General features: G+C 36.5%; 1 protein-coding gene across 1 annotated transcript in view; it reads left to right on the forward strand.

The window, feature by feature from the left end:
• LOC122703124 overlaps window positions 1–16,387 on the forward strand; it is a 176,506-nt gene that overhangs the window by 130,694 nt on the left and 29,425 nt on the right. Inside the window, exon 4 of the mRNA XM_043917192.1 lies at window positions 13,687–13,753. Coding sequence (XP_043773127.1) covers window positions 13,687–13,753 — 67 coding nt within the window. The remainder of the gene's footprint in view (window positions 1–13,686; window positions 13,754–16,387) is intronic.

The raw sequence follows: 16,387 nt of genomic DNA on the forward strand, positions 1-16,387 counted from the left end.
ATGCAGACTGTGGCTTCTTAGAGTTAAAGAACATAAGGCAAAATCTTCTCTACAGGAACCACCTCAGATGGTAAATAACTAGGCCTCGTGGAAATATGGAATATGGTGACACTAAAACATAAAAACTCTGGCAGTCTTCTCATCATTATGCATCTCCTCTGCCTCTGTAACTCTTCCTACTTATTTCATTCTCCTTTAGTGCCAATAACTAAGTATTCTATGTGTTAGTTTCATATTCAAACTTCCAAAGATATATAAAATGATTTGATCACTAGCCATCAGAAAGAGCACCCATTTTAGAGAGATTTATTGTCCTGGAATTTTTGTTTTGTCCTTGCCCTGATTTATGGTCTGCTTAGATATGCCTGAGAATAGAGATTTGAGCCTGATGGTTAAGGAACAATTTATTCTGAGAGATAGGCTGTGGACTTGGAACCGCATTTTGTGGGAGTCATCTCTGTGATCATCATAAAGGAAAGAGAGTGTAATTAGCAAGAAAACTATAGTATAGACTATTAAAAGGTACAGTGTGGGTAAAAATAATGTGAGTTAAATTTTCAGCTTTCTAACATAGAGCTTACAGGTAGAGGTTATAGAACAGCACTTTCTATGAAGGGAGAAGCTTCCCTAACCTTCAAGACTCCTCATTTGATATTGCTGATGCCAACAAAACTGACTGAGGCAAGAATCATCAAAGTTTTCCAAGAGCAACCTTTGCCATTCTTATAGAAGATTTTCTGTATTTTCAACCTCTCCTGATTTTTCTGAATAATCTAGAGTTTATGACTGCCTGCCAATTAGTGTGAGGTACTAGGTTAAACTCAACATGTTCTTGAGTGCTTGTGGAAAGTTTGAATCAATGTTAATTTTCCAAAGTCACTGTTCTATGTGTATCACATTACAATTGAGTCCAAGCTTTATGCCTACCTGAGACTGTTCTTGCATTTCTCCACTATAAAGGATGTCCACAGGGCATCCATTAGTTCAGTGTTCAGAATGACCCTTTCCAGTGTCTGCAATGGAGAAGGCAATGGCAGCCCACTCCAGTACTCTTGCCTGGGAAATCCCATGGACAGAGGAGCCTGGTAGGCTACAGTCTATGGGGTTGCGAAGAGTCGGACACAACTGAGAGACTTCACTTTCACTTTTCACTTTCATGCAGTGGAGGAGGAAATGGCAGACCACTCCAGTATTCTTGCCTGGAGAATCCCAGGGACAGGAGCCTGGTGGGTTGCTGTCTATAGGATCGCACAGAGTTGGACACGGCTGACGTGACTTAGCAGCAGTGTCCGCAAATTAATTTTCTAAAACAGAGTCCAGATGGAAGAATTCTATCTTTTCTCAGATTGAGCTCCCTAATCATCACTTCTTTTCCCCTAGTTTCCCGACCTCCTTAATTGAGACTTTTGTCTTTTTCCCCGAGCTTTCAAATCCCAAAGTTTTCTTTTTCCCACCGTTAGAAATAAGACCTACAAGGTCCCACTGGGGAAAAAAAAAACAATTGTTAATTATCCACTTTGATAGTCTTGTGCTCATTAAATAGTAATAACACTAAGAAACAAACACTTTCTCACCATCATTTTTGTCCTATGATTTTGTTTTTATGGTACTCAAACATAATTATTACAGTAGTTCACAAACATTACTACAGTAAAAGCTTAAAAGCACTGTGTTTGGCTTTACATATTAATAATCAAGAACAGCTTAATAATAAAGATGGGAAGAGCTGAACTTAAACTTAGCTCTTCTATTTGTGAATTGCATATTCTTTCCATAATATGACAGACGTTGTCTTGTAGTAATATCCCTACAAAACTAGTGAGCATTGGTGAAGAAGAGAATTTATTTTTAGAAGGAATCAGTCCTGATTGAAATTCACAGGCTTTTAATTATCAGCTGTGCAATATTTTCCCGAGCATTTTTAATGAAAATATAGAAGTAAAAAAGTTATACCAAATATCCAAACACCCACCACCTAGATACTGATATTAAAATTTTACCATGTGTTCTTTTATCCTATAGTGAACTCTAGCTATGCAGTTTTGACAAGCTATATTTTTCTCACTGTGGTATAATTTCCCCATCTGCAAAATGGGAATGAATAACTCCTGAATCCTATGGACAGAGGAGCCTGGTGGGCTGCCATCTGTGGGGTTGCACAGAGTTGGACACAACTGAAGCAACTTACCATGCATGCCTGCATGCATTGGGAAAGAAAATGGCAACCCACTTCAGTATTCTTGCCTGGAGAATCCCAGGGACAGAGGGGCGTCGTTTGCTGCCATCTATGGGGTCACACAGAGTCGGACATAACTGAAGCAGACTTAGCAGCAGCAGCAGCATAGTATTTTGTGGGATTATTCAAGACAGCATTTATAATTGATTAGCAAAATACCTGAAATAGAATGAGTCGTGAATTCAATGAAAATATTCTTTGTGTGAGTAATTTTCCTCCCAGTGAAGGAAAAACTTTCCACACACGGAGAGAAGCTACAAGTATTTTCCCTTATGTGTGTGGGTGTGTGTGCTTAGTCACTCAGTCATGTCCAACTCTTTTCAACCCCATAAACTCTAGCCTGCCAGACTCCTCTGTCATGAGGACTCTCCAGGCAAGAATACTGGAATGCGTTATCATGCCCTCCTCCAGGGATCTTCCCAACCCAGGGATCTAACCCAGGTCTCTGCATTGCAGGTGGATTCTTTACCATCTGAGCCACCAGGGAAGCCCATAAATACTGGAGTGGGTAGCCAATCCCTTCCCCAGGGGATCTTCCCAAACCAGGAATAAAACCAGGGTCTCCTTCATGGCAGGCAGATTCTTTACCAGCTGAGCTACCAGGGAAGCCCCATTTACCCTTATATTAATCATCAAATACAAAACTTTCCTACTAGAAGATAGCTTTATTTGGAATGGCTTTGTATTTCCTCCAGATTCCCTGGGTTAACAAAAAAACTTATTTTAACTTACTGAGATTCCTTGAAATAACCTAACCATTGAAATGAAATGAAATGTTAGTCACTCAATCACATCCAACTCCTTGCAATCCCGTGGACTGCAGACCACCAGCCTCCTCTGTCCATGGGATTTTCCAGGCAAGAATACTGGAGTGGGATGCCATTCTCTTCTCCAGGGGATCTTCCCCTGCAGGGATCGAACCCAGGTTTCCTGCAATCAGGCAGATTCTTTACCATCTGAGCCACCAGGGAAGCCATTAGGACTTCTTTAACTCAAGGTAACTATTCAGAAGTGTTGACTTTCATGGTATCATGGGATTCTGGTCACATTTGGATGTGCGGTATACTAGCTTTTAAAATGAGTGTTTCATTAAGCCAGCTGTTAATTCAGTTCGGTTTCTCATACTGACTAATGGTACTTTGTACTGTTTCCTCTCCCACAGAGCCACCAGAGATGGCACATTCAAGAACATTCATTTAGGAATATCTTCACTTTTATCTGTTTAATGCAGTTTGTATGGATAAAGGATAGCAAAGGCCTCAAAGCAGAGATAACTTTAAGGTACAGAGGTGCCACTGATTAGGGACATGAATTCAAAGCAAAAGGTTGTAATAAAAGAAAGGGTCTAACAGTGAAGCAAAACAGATCAGAATTAATCCAAGATATTTTCTTAGATAACTGATTTAAAGGTGGCTGCATAGGTTGTTACATAGATAATAAGAGGGGAAATGTAGAGTGATTTATCTCCATCTTTGAAATTCTTATTCACAGAGAAAACCTAAAGTAATAGGGACTGGAAAATTAAAAAGTCAAATTAGTACCATATTTGACAGTGTAAGTCTTGAAAGATATATCAGAAATTCTCTGAGTCTCTCCTCCAGCAATGATTCCTATGGCCTTTAATTTTTTATTCATAAAATTAGAATGGTGATAAAGCATTATCTCCAATTTTAATACAGCTTTGAAGCTAGATGGAAGAAGGCTTGAAACTGTAAATAGAAATATATCAGAAGACCTTAATTAATGGAAAAGCATACTCTATTCTTCTGTTTTATAGAAAATATTTTTAAAAAACTGTGTTGGTTCTAGAGAATTCAACAGAATGACAACAAGGGTATGGAAAAGTAAATATTATCATGCAGTACTGGTAAACATGTAAGTTTATATAATTGTGGGGCCAGAAATCTATCATTTATAATAAGCTGGAAAAGGAACTTGCAGACATTTTTATAATATGACATTTATACCTAAAGAAGAGGGGTTGGATTGACCTTCCATGTGTGTTTTTATGTTGGTTCATTTTCATAGAACACATCTGAAAGGGATATTCAAGGGAAGTATGATATGAAAATGACAATAGGAAATACAAAGTTTTCAAGTAATTTAGGAAAATGCTTATTTTTAAAGTCCTCTCTTTATGTGAAGTTTAGTATATTTTTCAAGGAGTAAGTGGCAGCAAAGGCCTCTAAGAAGAAAAAAGAAAAAAATTCTTTAAGGCAAGTGAATTGAAAAAAATAAAATAAAACCTTCCTTTTATTTAGATATTCTGAGAATTCCAGTTAACATGGTGAACTATGCATTTTAATGGAAAAAATTTCCACTTTCACTTCAAAAAATAGAATGTTTGCAGATTTAACAAATGTGAAAATTAGCTCCTCAAAAAATATACACACGTGCTCTTTTCAAGAAATATAGAGGAAAGCTGTCTTATGACATTAAAATGTATGCTTAAAATGTTCAAAGAGTAGCACCACCTGGGAAGCCCAAAAGACATTGTTTAAAATATTCAAACATATAAAATGAAGAATAAAAGCAATCTAACAATAACAGGGTTGCATGAAAGAAAATGAGGGAATTTATTTTTAAAATGAATATGATATAGTTTTTGAAATTGAAAGAAAATAGGAAGAATAATGGTCAACTAGTGACAACAATAGAAAACAGTAGTATGGGAAAGAATAGAGATCTCTTCAAGAAAATTGGAGATAACAAGGGAACATTTCATGCAAAGATGGGCATATTAAAGGACAGAAATGATATGGACCTAACAGATGTGGAAGATGTTAAGATGAGGTGGCAAGAATACACAGAATTATTCAAAAAAGATTTTAATGACCCAGATAACTATGATGATGTGAGCACTCGAACCAGACATACTGGAGTGTGACCTCAAGTGGGCCATTGGAAGCATCACCACAAACAAAGCTAGTGGAGGTGATGGAATTTCAGCTGAGCTATTTCAAATCCTAAAAGATGATGCTGTGAAAGTGCTGCACTCAATATGCCAGCAAATTGGAAAAGTCAGCAGTGAACACAAAAGTAGAAAAGGTCAGTTTTCATTCCAATCCCAAAGAAGGACAATGCCAAAAATTGTTCGAATTGTCACACAATTGCACTTATTTAACCCACTAGCAAAGTAATGCTCAAAATTCTACAAGTGAGGTTTCAACAGTATGTAAAGTGAGAACTTCCAGATGTTCAAGCTGGATTTAGAAATGACAGAGTAACCAGAGATCAAATTGCCCACATCCACTGTATCATAGAAAAAGCAAGAGAATTCCAAAAAGCATCTACTTCTGCTTCATTGACTATGACAGAGCCTTTGACTGTGTGGATCAAAACAAACTTTGGAAAATTCTTCAAGAGATGGGAATACCAGACCACCTTACCTGCCTCCTGAGAAATCTATATGCAGGTCAAGAAGCAACAGTTAGAACCAGACATGGAACACCGGACTGGTTCCAAATTGGGAAAGGAGTACGTGAAGGCTGTGTATTGTCACCCTGCTTATTTAACTTATATGTAGAGTATATCACTGGAGAAGGAAACGGCAACCCACTCCAGTACTCTTGCCTGGAAAATCCCATGGACAGAGGAGCCTGGTAGGCTGCAGTCCATGGGGTCACTAAGAGTTGGACAGGACTGAGCAACTTCATTTTCACTTTTCACTTTCATACATTGGAGAAGGAAATGGCAACCAACTCCAATGTTCTTGCCTGGAGAATCCCAGGGACGGGGGAACCTGGTGGGCTGCCGTCTATGGGGTTGCACAGAGTCAGACACGAATGAAGCGACTTAGCAGCAGCAGCAGCAGAGTATATCACACAAAATGCTGGGCTGGATGGAGCACAAGCTGGAATCAAGATTGCTGGGAGAAATATCAATAAACTCAGACATGCAGATGGCACCACCCTTATGACAGAAAGCAAAGAGGAACTAAGGAGCCTTTTGATGAAAGTGAAAGAAGAGAGTGGAAAAGCTGACTTAAAACTCAACATTCAGAAAATGAGGATCATGGCATCTTGCCCCATCTCTTCATGACAAATATATGTGGAAACAATGGAAACAGTGACACACTATATTTCCTTGGGCTCCAAAATCACTGCCAGTGGTGACTTCAGCCATGAAATTAAAAAACGTTGACTCCTTGGAAAGAAAGCTATAACAAACCTAGGCAGCATATTAAAAAGTGGAGACATTACTTTGCTGACAAAGGTCCATCTATTCAAAGCTATGCTTTCTCCAGTAGTCATGTATGGATGTGAAAGTTGAACCATAAAAAAAGCTGAGTGCCCAAGAATTGATGCTTTTGAACTGTGGTATTGGAGAAGACTCTTGAGAGTCCCTTGGATTGCAAGGAGATCAAATCCTAAAGGATATCAATCCTGAAAATACACTGGAAGGATTGATGCTGAAGTTGAAGCTCCGATACTTTGGCTACCTGATGCGAAGAGCTCACTGATTAGAAAAGACCCTGATGCTGGCAAAGATTGAAGGCAGGAGAAGAAGGGGGTGATAGAAGATGTGATGGTTGATGGCATTATTGACTCAATGGGCATGAGTTTGAGCAAGCTCTAGGGGGTGGTGTTAGACAGGGAAGCCTGGTGTGCTGCAATCCATGAGGTCTCGAAGAGTTGGACATGCCTGAGCGACTGAACAGCAACAAGTGACAACTAAGTGGGGAACTAGCAATTGGAAGACACAATTGGAAAAGTTATAAATTCTGCAGCAGAGATATAAAACATGGAAGGTAGAATGAGAAATTTGAGAGGATGAAATGAAATGCTGTCACAGTGGAAAAAGACAATGTGAGAAAACAAAATTGCTGACAATGTCCAGCATGGGACACAATCAAGAACTATGAGAACAATGTCATGCAAGAATACATGAAAGGATAACTCAAAATAAATATATAACTAAATATAGTAAGCTTGTAAAGCATATTAAAAATATCTCTTTGAAAATATCTCTTTAAAAAACACCCCAAAATAAACTGTAAGAATAGATATGAATAATTTGAAAAGTAACAGTGAAAGTAGTAGTCGCTCAGTCATGTCCAGCTTTTTGCAACCCCAAGGACTAGAGCCCACCAGGCTCCTCTATCCATGGAATTCTCCAGACAAGAATGCAGGAGTGCATTGCCATGTCCTTCTCCAGTTGATCTTCCCAACACAGGGATCAAACCTAGGTCACCCACATTACAGGCAGACTCTTTACTATTTGAGCTACTTAACTACCTTAAAATTAGTGATTTGTTTTTAACAAAGGAGCCACTGGTAGTTGACAAATTGGGAGAAGGAACCTTCCTTTACCAAATTTGACAAGCTGTTAACTTGACGTTTTGTGCTTTGCTAAGTCACTTAGTCACGTCTGACGGTTGGCAACCCCATGGACTGTAGCCCACCAAGCTCTTCTGTCCATGGGAACTTCCAGGCAAGAATACTGGAGTGGGTTGCCATTTCTTCATCCAGGGAATCTTCCCAATCCAGGGATTGATTCCATGTCTCCTGCTTGGCGAGTGGATTCTATCGGGCTCCAAAATCACTGCAGATGGTGACTGCACCATGAAATTAAAAGACACTTCCTGTTTGGAAGAAAAGTGATGGCAAACCTAGACAGCATATTAAAAAACAGAGACATTACTTTGCTGACAAAGGTCTGTGTAGTCAAAACTATGGTTTTTCCAGTAGTCATGTGTGGATGATGTGAGAGTTGGACCATAAAGAAAGCTGAGCAATGAAGAATTGATGCTCTTGAATTGTGGTGTTGGAGAAAACTCCTGAGAGTCCCTTGGACAGCAAGGAGATCAAACCAGTCAATCCTAAAGGAAGCCAGTCCTGAATATTCATTGGAAGGACTGATGCCAAAGCTGAAACTCCAATACTTTGGCCACCAGATGTACAGAACTTACTCATTGGAAAAACCCTGATGCTGGGAAAGATTGAAGACAGGAGGAGAAGAGGATGATAGAGGATGAGATGGTTGGATGGCATCACTGACTCAATGGACATGAGTTTGAGCAGGCTCTGGGAGATGGTGAAGGACAGGGAAGCCTGGGATGTTGCAGTCCACAGGGTCACTAAAAGTCAGACATGACTGAGCAACTGAACTGAACTGAGGCCATTTGGGAAGCCCAAAATTTCTTATAGGGCAGGCCTAATGGTGACAATCTGTCATAGCTTTTATTTTATTGAGACATCTTAATTTCTGCTTCAATTTTGAAGTAGTTTTTCTGTGTGTAGAATTCTTGGCTAAGAATTTTGTCTGTTTTAGAGCACCTAGAATGTAACATTCCACTGCATTCTGCACTTATAAGTTCTGATGAGAAGTTGGCAGCAATTCTTAATGAGAGTCTCCTATTTGACAAGTTGATTCTCTTGAAGGACCTCTAAGATTCCCTGTCCATGTCTTTCTAAAGTGTCATTATAATGTATCTGCTATGGATCTCTTTGAGTTTATCCTACTTGGAATTTACTGAAGTTTTTGAATGTATAGGTTAATTTTTCTAATCAAATTTAGGTAGTTTGGGGCCATTATTATATAAATACTCTTTATGTTCTTTTCTTTCTCTCCTAACCTACTTGGATTCACAGTATGTGTATGTTGGTACATTTGATGGTGTCACATAAGACTCAATCTTTATTTTGCATCCTTCTTGTTTATTTCTATTATCTGATCAATTCTCAGTTGACCTTTCTTATGTTTTCTTTTATTCTTTCTTCTGCCTGCTCAAATCTGCTTTGAAAACCCTATAGTGATTTTTTTTTTCATTTCACTTGCTGCAGTTTTTGCTTCAAGAATTTTAGTTTGATTCTTTTTTGTAAATTCTGCCTGTTTATGGAGTAACTATTTGATAAGACAATTTTCTTTTGGTTTCCTTTTGTTGCATATGTTTTTCTTTAGCTTTTGAGCATACTTAAAATAATTGATTTAAAGTCTTAATCTAGTAAGTCCAGTGTTGGTGCTTCCTCAGACAATTTCTGTTAATTGCTTATATTTTCCTGCATGTATGCCATGGTTTATTGTTTATTTACATTTTTCATAACTTTTGTTGAAAACTGGACAATTTGAAAATTATAATATAGAATATTGGATAAAAAGATTCTCTCTCATCTCCAGGGTATGTTTAGCAACTATATTGAACTGATTTGTAATGTCTGCATTATTTGTTGTATGTGGCTGCTCAAGTCTTTGTTCCTTTATCTTGTGTTCAGTTAGGGGTTGGCATAGATTTCCTTAAATACCTGGGTTCAAAACGTATCTTCAAGTCTTTGAAGACAGACTCTGGGACATACCTTCTACACACAGTTGGATGGTTTACAACTCACTTCCACTTCATGTTTGCACAAATTCTAAGTATAAGCCATAGGTAAGAACTTAGGGCATTTTCAGGTCTTTTTTGAGAATGTGCATGTGTACATGTGTTCATGAATTTCTAGTTTCCAACGGATATGTTGGAGCTTTTCAAAACTCGTATTTCCAAAGGCATCTCATTACTCAGCTTTCCTGACAATCATTTTGGTTATTTTGTTTTTCCTGAACAGTTATCCATTGCCTCAGGTAGTACTAGACTAATTCATTTGCCTGTAAATGTTTTAAACAAATACCTCCTGAGTATCTGCCTCATCAGTGGATGTGTTCTGAGATAGACCAAGACAAGCCCTTCAGACATCTTCTATGAAGTCACTATATAAGCAAAACACACAAGCACTACTCTTTGCAAATGAGGTTCATTCTTCAAATTTAGGTACATGTACCTGTACCTGAAATGTGGTTGTTATCTTCAAAGCAATCACTGAGCTGGAAAGAGGGAGGGGACCAGTATATGTTAAATACCACAAAACTCTTTATTCTTATTGAGATCTAGCCAGTTTTTTTTTCTTTTTTTCTTTTCAGCTAGTTTTTCTTGATTATGCATTCCTGTGGTTGCTATAAGATTTTCCTTAGTTTCTAGAATTCCAAAAAATTTTATTCCAACAGTTTTTGCCAGTTTATTTGTTATATCTATGGAGTGCTAGATTTTTGGAATCTTATTCTGCAAGTTTCACTGATATCTCCAGTTAGAATATTCTAAAATGTAAAATAAGTAGTTGATTTTGTCTACTAAATCTATTTTTTAAGGTAAAAAAAATAAACTGAAATAAAAACTTTAAAACCCACTGGAAAAAAAAAAAAAACCCACTGGGGAAAAAAAAAATTTAAGTAAGTATCCTTTGGCATCAGTATGCAAAATGCTTCAGACCAAGATGTGTCTGAACATGGCACATATTCCAACACATATTTAATATTATTAAAACTTGCTGAAAGCTAAACCTCAATATGTTCTTAATATTTCTCCAACTCAACCCTGTCCCTGTGTTTCCCATTTCTGTTATGATGTGCAACTGAAAAACATTGATATCATTTTTCTATTCTCTTTCATTATATTTTCTAGCTCACAAAGTGTCAGTAAATTGTCAGGACCCCATTTCTAAATACTAACATTTTTAAATTCTCATTCTCTGGAAAAATTTATTGCAGTTTATTCCTAGCTAAAATTATTCCTCTGAATTCTTCTCCACCAAAGGCTCCAAAAGTAAATTTTTCTCTTTTAATTTATTATCATATTATCTGAAATCTATAGGCAACAAAATAAAATTGTCTCTTGCTTTAAAAATATTGTATATGCTCGTATGTCTACCTCATGTGCCTTCTTCACCAATGAAATCTAAAATATTTATATCATTCATCCAATCACAAATACCATTTCTTTAGTTTTCCAGTTACACATGACTTTTTTACCCCTACAACGAACAGTTTTACTAACAATACTTGGGTTTTCCCTGGCAATGCTCAACCATCCAAAATATGATGGAAAATGTAACAATCACTCTTTTTCCTTTTTTCATAACAGAACCTGTATTTATAGATCAAGTGATTACAATTTCATGGAAATCATCATAAATATTTACATAACTTTAGGCTAAAATAAGTTCCTATTTAAAAGATCATTGAAAAGAAGTTATATTATATTTGAAATTTTATTTACTCTGGTATCAAGGTTATTTTATAATCCTTTCCTGTCTCCCAAATCACAATAAGCAGATATTTATTTCCTTGATTTTAGGTAAATGGTTTTAAGTGGGCTTTGAGGGAATATTTTCCTTCATATTCCTTGATCAAATTTTTGTTAGGCTATGAGCCAAGCCATTCATACCTCTTTAATATTCTTAGTAATTACTCCACACAGTGCTATTATTGCTCATTCTGCTCTGCCTTTGGAGTAAACAAAGGCCACTGGGTAATTAGCTATAATTTTATTTGTCAGAGTTCATCACTAAAAAAAAGAAATATTACTAGTCTTGGGGTGCGTGGTTGTTTTTTAAAGTGCTTTCCATGAACGTTCTTATTGTGCTCGCCTAGGTATGACTCATAACTTCTGCAGTCTTCTTTACACTGAAGCAAACTTGAGTCTTGGATGACAGGTCCATTATGTCCTGACTGTACCATACCATCCTAACCTTTATCCTCAACCTTGGAAATTTCTCAAGAACTTTATAGCTGTCATGCTAATCATTTGATTCTCAGCATACCTAATGAGGCAGATGAAATAAATATGACCATCTCCTCTTACATATGAGAACACATAAACCCATAAAGATTAAATGAATTTTTCAAGTTTACTGGCAGAAGCTAGTTCTCTTGACTATTAGCTGTTATCCGTTTCTGTAATGTTTTGCTGCAGTCCTTGACTGGTATAATCTTCCTGGAAAGTAATGGTATTGTGTCTTGTATGTAACTGCTTCTATATGCTATTTCAAAGAGGTGTTGGAAAGCAAGTGTTCATTTGAGTAATTCTGAGAACCACAGAAGAACATAAATTCATTAAAGCTGTATGTTTTCTGTTATTAATCTCCCCCCCTGCCTTAAGGGCTAGAAGCATCGTGCTGAGTCAGTAGCAATTATTTGTGTTACTCTTTTTGTCACCATATTTGGATGGGTCATTCAGTGGATCACATGTCTATAAAAAATAACGCCAAAATATTGAGTAATTAGTGATAAAACTATGATCCACATGGGCCAATATCCCTTTCTTACCTCCCATTAACTTCTAATTAACCTCAAAAAAATTATTTACTTTGAACTTCAAGTTAAGGTATATCCCAAGCTCTGAAAGAAACAAAAGTTAAATGTGGTTTTCAAATTACTCAAATTGTAATCTTTTTGATCCCATCTCCTGTATCTTGGCCTACCTTAAAACACACTAATACTGGTATGTATAAAGTAAATATATGTTTTAAAGAATTTTATGACATGATATTTTCATTCTAGAATTCTGATTATTTTAAAAAATAACTATAAATCTATACATATATATATGGAAACATAATCAAAATAATGATGAATTTTGAGAAGTTTATAATTCTGACACATATTTCAGAGCTTAATATAAACGAAGTTCTATTGTGGACCATATATTGGTGTAGGGAACATTGCCTTGCTTTTATATCACATAAATAGCTTCCTACCCATGGGGATGGCCTTGTTAAAAGGTGCAACCAGAAGGAAAATAAAGGATGGAGGCTTCCAAGTATCAAGCAGTAAATACTGGATATAATTTTTAATCTCATAGATTTTTAATTCTCTTATTCAGCGCTTAACTAGAATTAACTTTTTAGAAATAATATATTGTCAGATAAACTTCAACTCAGGTAATGATGTGACAGTTTGGAATTTAGTATTACTGCTATATTTTTAAAAGTTTTTCATCACCTTTTCACTGTGTTGAAATGCTCTTGATCTATACTTTCTCCTCCTTATGGGAATTTGATGATGTAGTCAATAACAATATCCTCACAAATGTTCCTGCATGGGGAGAGATGGCTGTTTTCACTTACAAGTAGTGCCATGAAGAGGTTAATTCAAACAGATGCAATCTAATTAAGACATTGTAAGATATCTTCCCCTCTATACACTCACATCGCAGAGCTTAGTGTTAGGAAAAAAGTTATAAATTGATTACAGGGTTTTTGCATGCTTATATTTGTTCACAAGTCAATAAATTTATAAATTATGATCAAAAATATTCCTTTACTATATATGTAAAAAATAAATAATTCATGAATTATTCCCCATAGAAATTATTTTACTTCTCCAGGTCTTTGTTTAAACCTCTTTATGTCCTCTTTATCAGGTAATTTTCTATTGGAGACAACAACATTTTTTAGCACTGCTTGTCTTTATGCATGATCTCCTCCATCACACAGAATTGCCATCTTTCTGTTTGTTAAGGCAGAACCTCTGAATGATGATCTGTTGACCTTCCAGGAAACTTGTCTGTTCCACTAAAACATACATGTGATGCTTATGTCTAGATGATCCTAGTTACTTGACTATCTACATATCTGTGAGATAGTTATCACTGACTACAGCCCCTCTTTCACTTACTTGTTCTCTGCTTTGTATTACAGGGACTGGAAGACTGCAGACTACATTCTCAAATCCATTGTCAGCTGGTCTACTCTGGAATTTCTTAAGGTGAGACATGGTCAAACGGAAAAAAAAGAATAGTCTGTCTTTTTGCTTCAGCAGGAGTTTCACTTCAGGATTCGAAAACTTGCTGCTCAGCACCACTCTAGCAGTTTGCACTGGCTGTGCTGTAACTTCAGTCACACTGTAGTCAGTTCAGGTTTGTTGGTTCCAGTCCAAGGGTTGAAATGACCTTCTTTTCTCAAAATTTCATTTCTCAAGAACTAGCCTCTCTTTTCTTTATTTCTTCACTTGTTTATGACAGATTTAGATTTATAGTTAGTTCACTGTACTAAATTCTACTCTGTTTGGAATATTTAGAAATCTTTATTATTTTCTTTTTTTTGTCAAGAAGACTCTGATGCTTCACTTGCTATAAAAAGTAGTCACAGAAAATTGATCTTTAAAGGTGGCAGTCGGTGGTGGATTTCCTGACTTGACTAGGCTTGGAAGTGATAATATTGTCATTGCCAGAGGAAAATGGGATAATGTAAATGTATGTGGTAACTTTAATTATTTAATTCATTAGTCACTTCTGCTTGCTTCAGTTGACTTTTTTAGTGGGAAATACAATAACACAGGCTTGCTAGCAATTTCTAGCAATATAAGTTTAAGGGGAAAAGGACAAGCACAGACTTCAAAATTTCAGCACAAATTACAGAATGAAAATCACTAACTTCCTATGATTATGATACAAATATATCTTATCTCAATATAATAATATAGCAACTAAACTTCAAACCCCAAATTAGACTTTACATGAGGGGAAATTAAAATGTAAGTTGATTCGTGAACTTACTGCTCTTATTGAAAATTGGAAAATTGATGGTAAAGAAATGGGACCCTGAGAACTGTGATGAGGGCTTATATGAAGACTCAAATCACAGAAACTCATCCAAATCTTCTTGAGTCTCCAGAAGCCCTCCTCTGTCAGGAGGACACTGGCATTGTTTTGCTTGAAGACCCTATAATGACATCAGCTATAGAGTCATCATTCAAAGGGAAGAGATTACCCCCCAACCCAACCCTTTTACTGCATCTCACTGACCCAGTCTCAGACTTAGAGTAATATTCCATCACATTTGATCCAGGGGGGCAAATGTAGAGTCTGAACCAGAAGGAGATAACTGATAGCCCTAAATATTTTTAATTGCTATGTTATTTCAGTAAAAAGCTGGTAAATGTAGTAGTGAGTAAGTTTTTAGGGTTTAAGATCAGGGGTCAGAAAGTGGAATTATGTATGCCCATCTATATTTATAAATAAAGATTTATTGCAATACAACCATGTAATCATTGTGTATATATGTCAATGGCTGCTTTTATGCTACCGTGGCAGAATTGAGTGGTTATAACCTAAACTTCAGGGCCATTAAGCCTACTTACTATATTTATCATTGTGTTCAAGAAGTTTGCCAACCCCTGATATAGACCAAGAAAGACAGGATGTCACATTCAATTAGGCTAAATTTGTTGATATTGGTGTTTTTACACAAATCCAGAAATAATGTGTTTACTAGAGTAACTCAGTTCCTTGGATCCAGAATTGTCCTATATTTATTGACACTAAAATAACAGAAACTTTCTAGTATTAAATGGATGATTATAAGGATATAAGAATGTTTAACTCCACCACCACAAAGATATACCCTAAGAATACCTAGACTCTCTGCTTTCAATCTAACATTATAAAATGCATCTCTGAGTGGAGCACCAGTATCATTGTGTTGACTGTCCTCTGCACATCTGATGATAGGAAATGTGCCCAGTTTCAAATGGCATAGTGGAATCTTGGACTGGTAGAGGCGAAGAGGTGGGCATAATTATTCTAATGAGAGCAGAGCTGGAACAGTAAATAAGTGTTTTCATATATAGAGCTTGTTGATGGTATCTATATGATCATAGAAATGAAATAGATGGGCATCTAATAAAATGTTACATGGCTGTATAGTCAGGAAAACTCTGAATCTGACCTGGATGTCATTTGCCAAAGAGCAGCTCCTTTACATATCTAGTGTTATTTAATGAATGGACACTATATCCCCTTAAAGAAGAATTCTATAAATTTCCAGTTACTCTCTGTGAATTGTTATATTCCAATGGTCTAAGGCTTGTCAGAATATTTCATTAAAAGAGAAAAGTTAATACATCTTTTACTGCTATGTATTCCCACCCCCAACACACATACTTATACACACATTACTTGGTACCATTGTCTTCCTTTTTTGTTTGGGAGGCAGTGTTTACCCATTTGAGTATCATGTTCCAAGTTATCTATTGAACTGCCAGTTTAAATGAGGATCAAAGCAAACCAATGCTCTGCAACAGATTCAGGCTACATACAAACTTTTCTGTTCCTTGGGTTTTGAGATACGGTAATTTCAATGGCCCAAAGAATTTGTAGTAGACAAGAATGATTTATGGAGCCATTAGCAAGCCCTGAAGTATAATCACAGTGCCAACCCTAAGGCATTTTAAGAAAGCCATGTCCCAAGATACTATTTATGTTTTGAGAACTCGCCCTTGGGTCTTCACAAAAATGAAATGCTTTACTACAAAACATCAAGGACTATGTATTCCAGGTGTTGCACCTTAAACCTGATGTTATTGTATCAGACAAGCTGTAAAAATCAAATGTGCATTATC

The sequence above is a fragment of the Cervus elaphus genome, chromosome 11, assembly GCF_910594005.1.
Source record: "Cervus elaphus chromosome 11, mCerEla1.1, whole genome shotgun sequence".
Classification (NCBI taxonomy): Eukaryota; Metazoa; Chordata; class Mammalia; order Artiodactyla; family Cervidae; genus Cervus; species Cervus elaphus.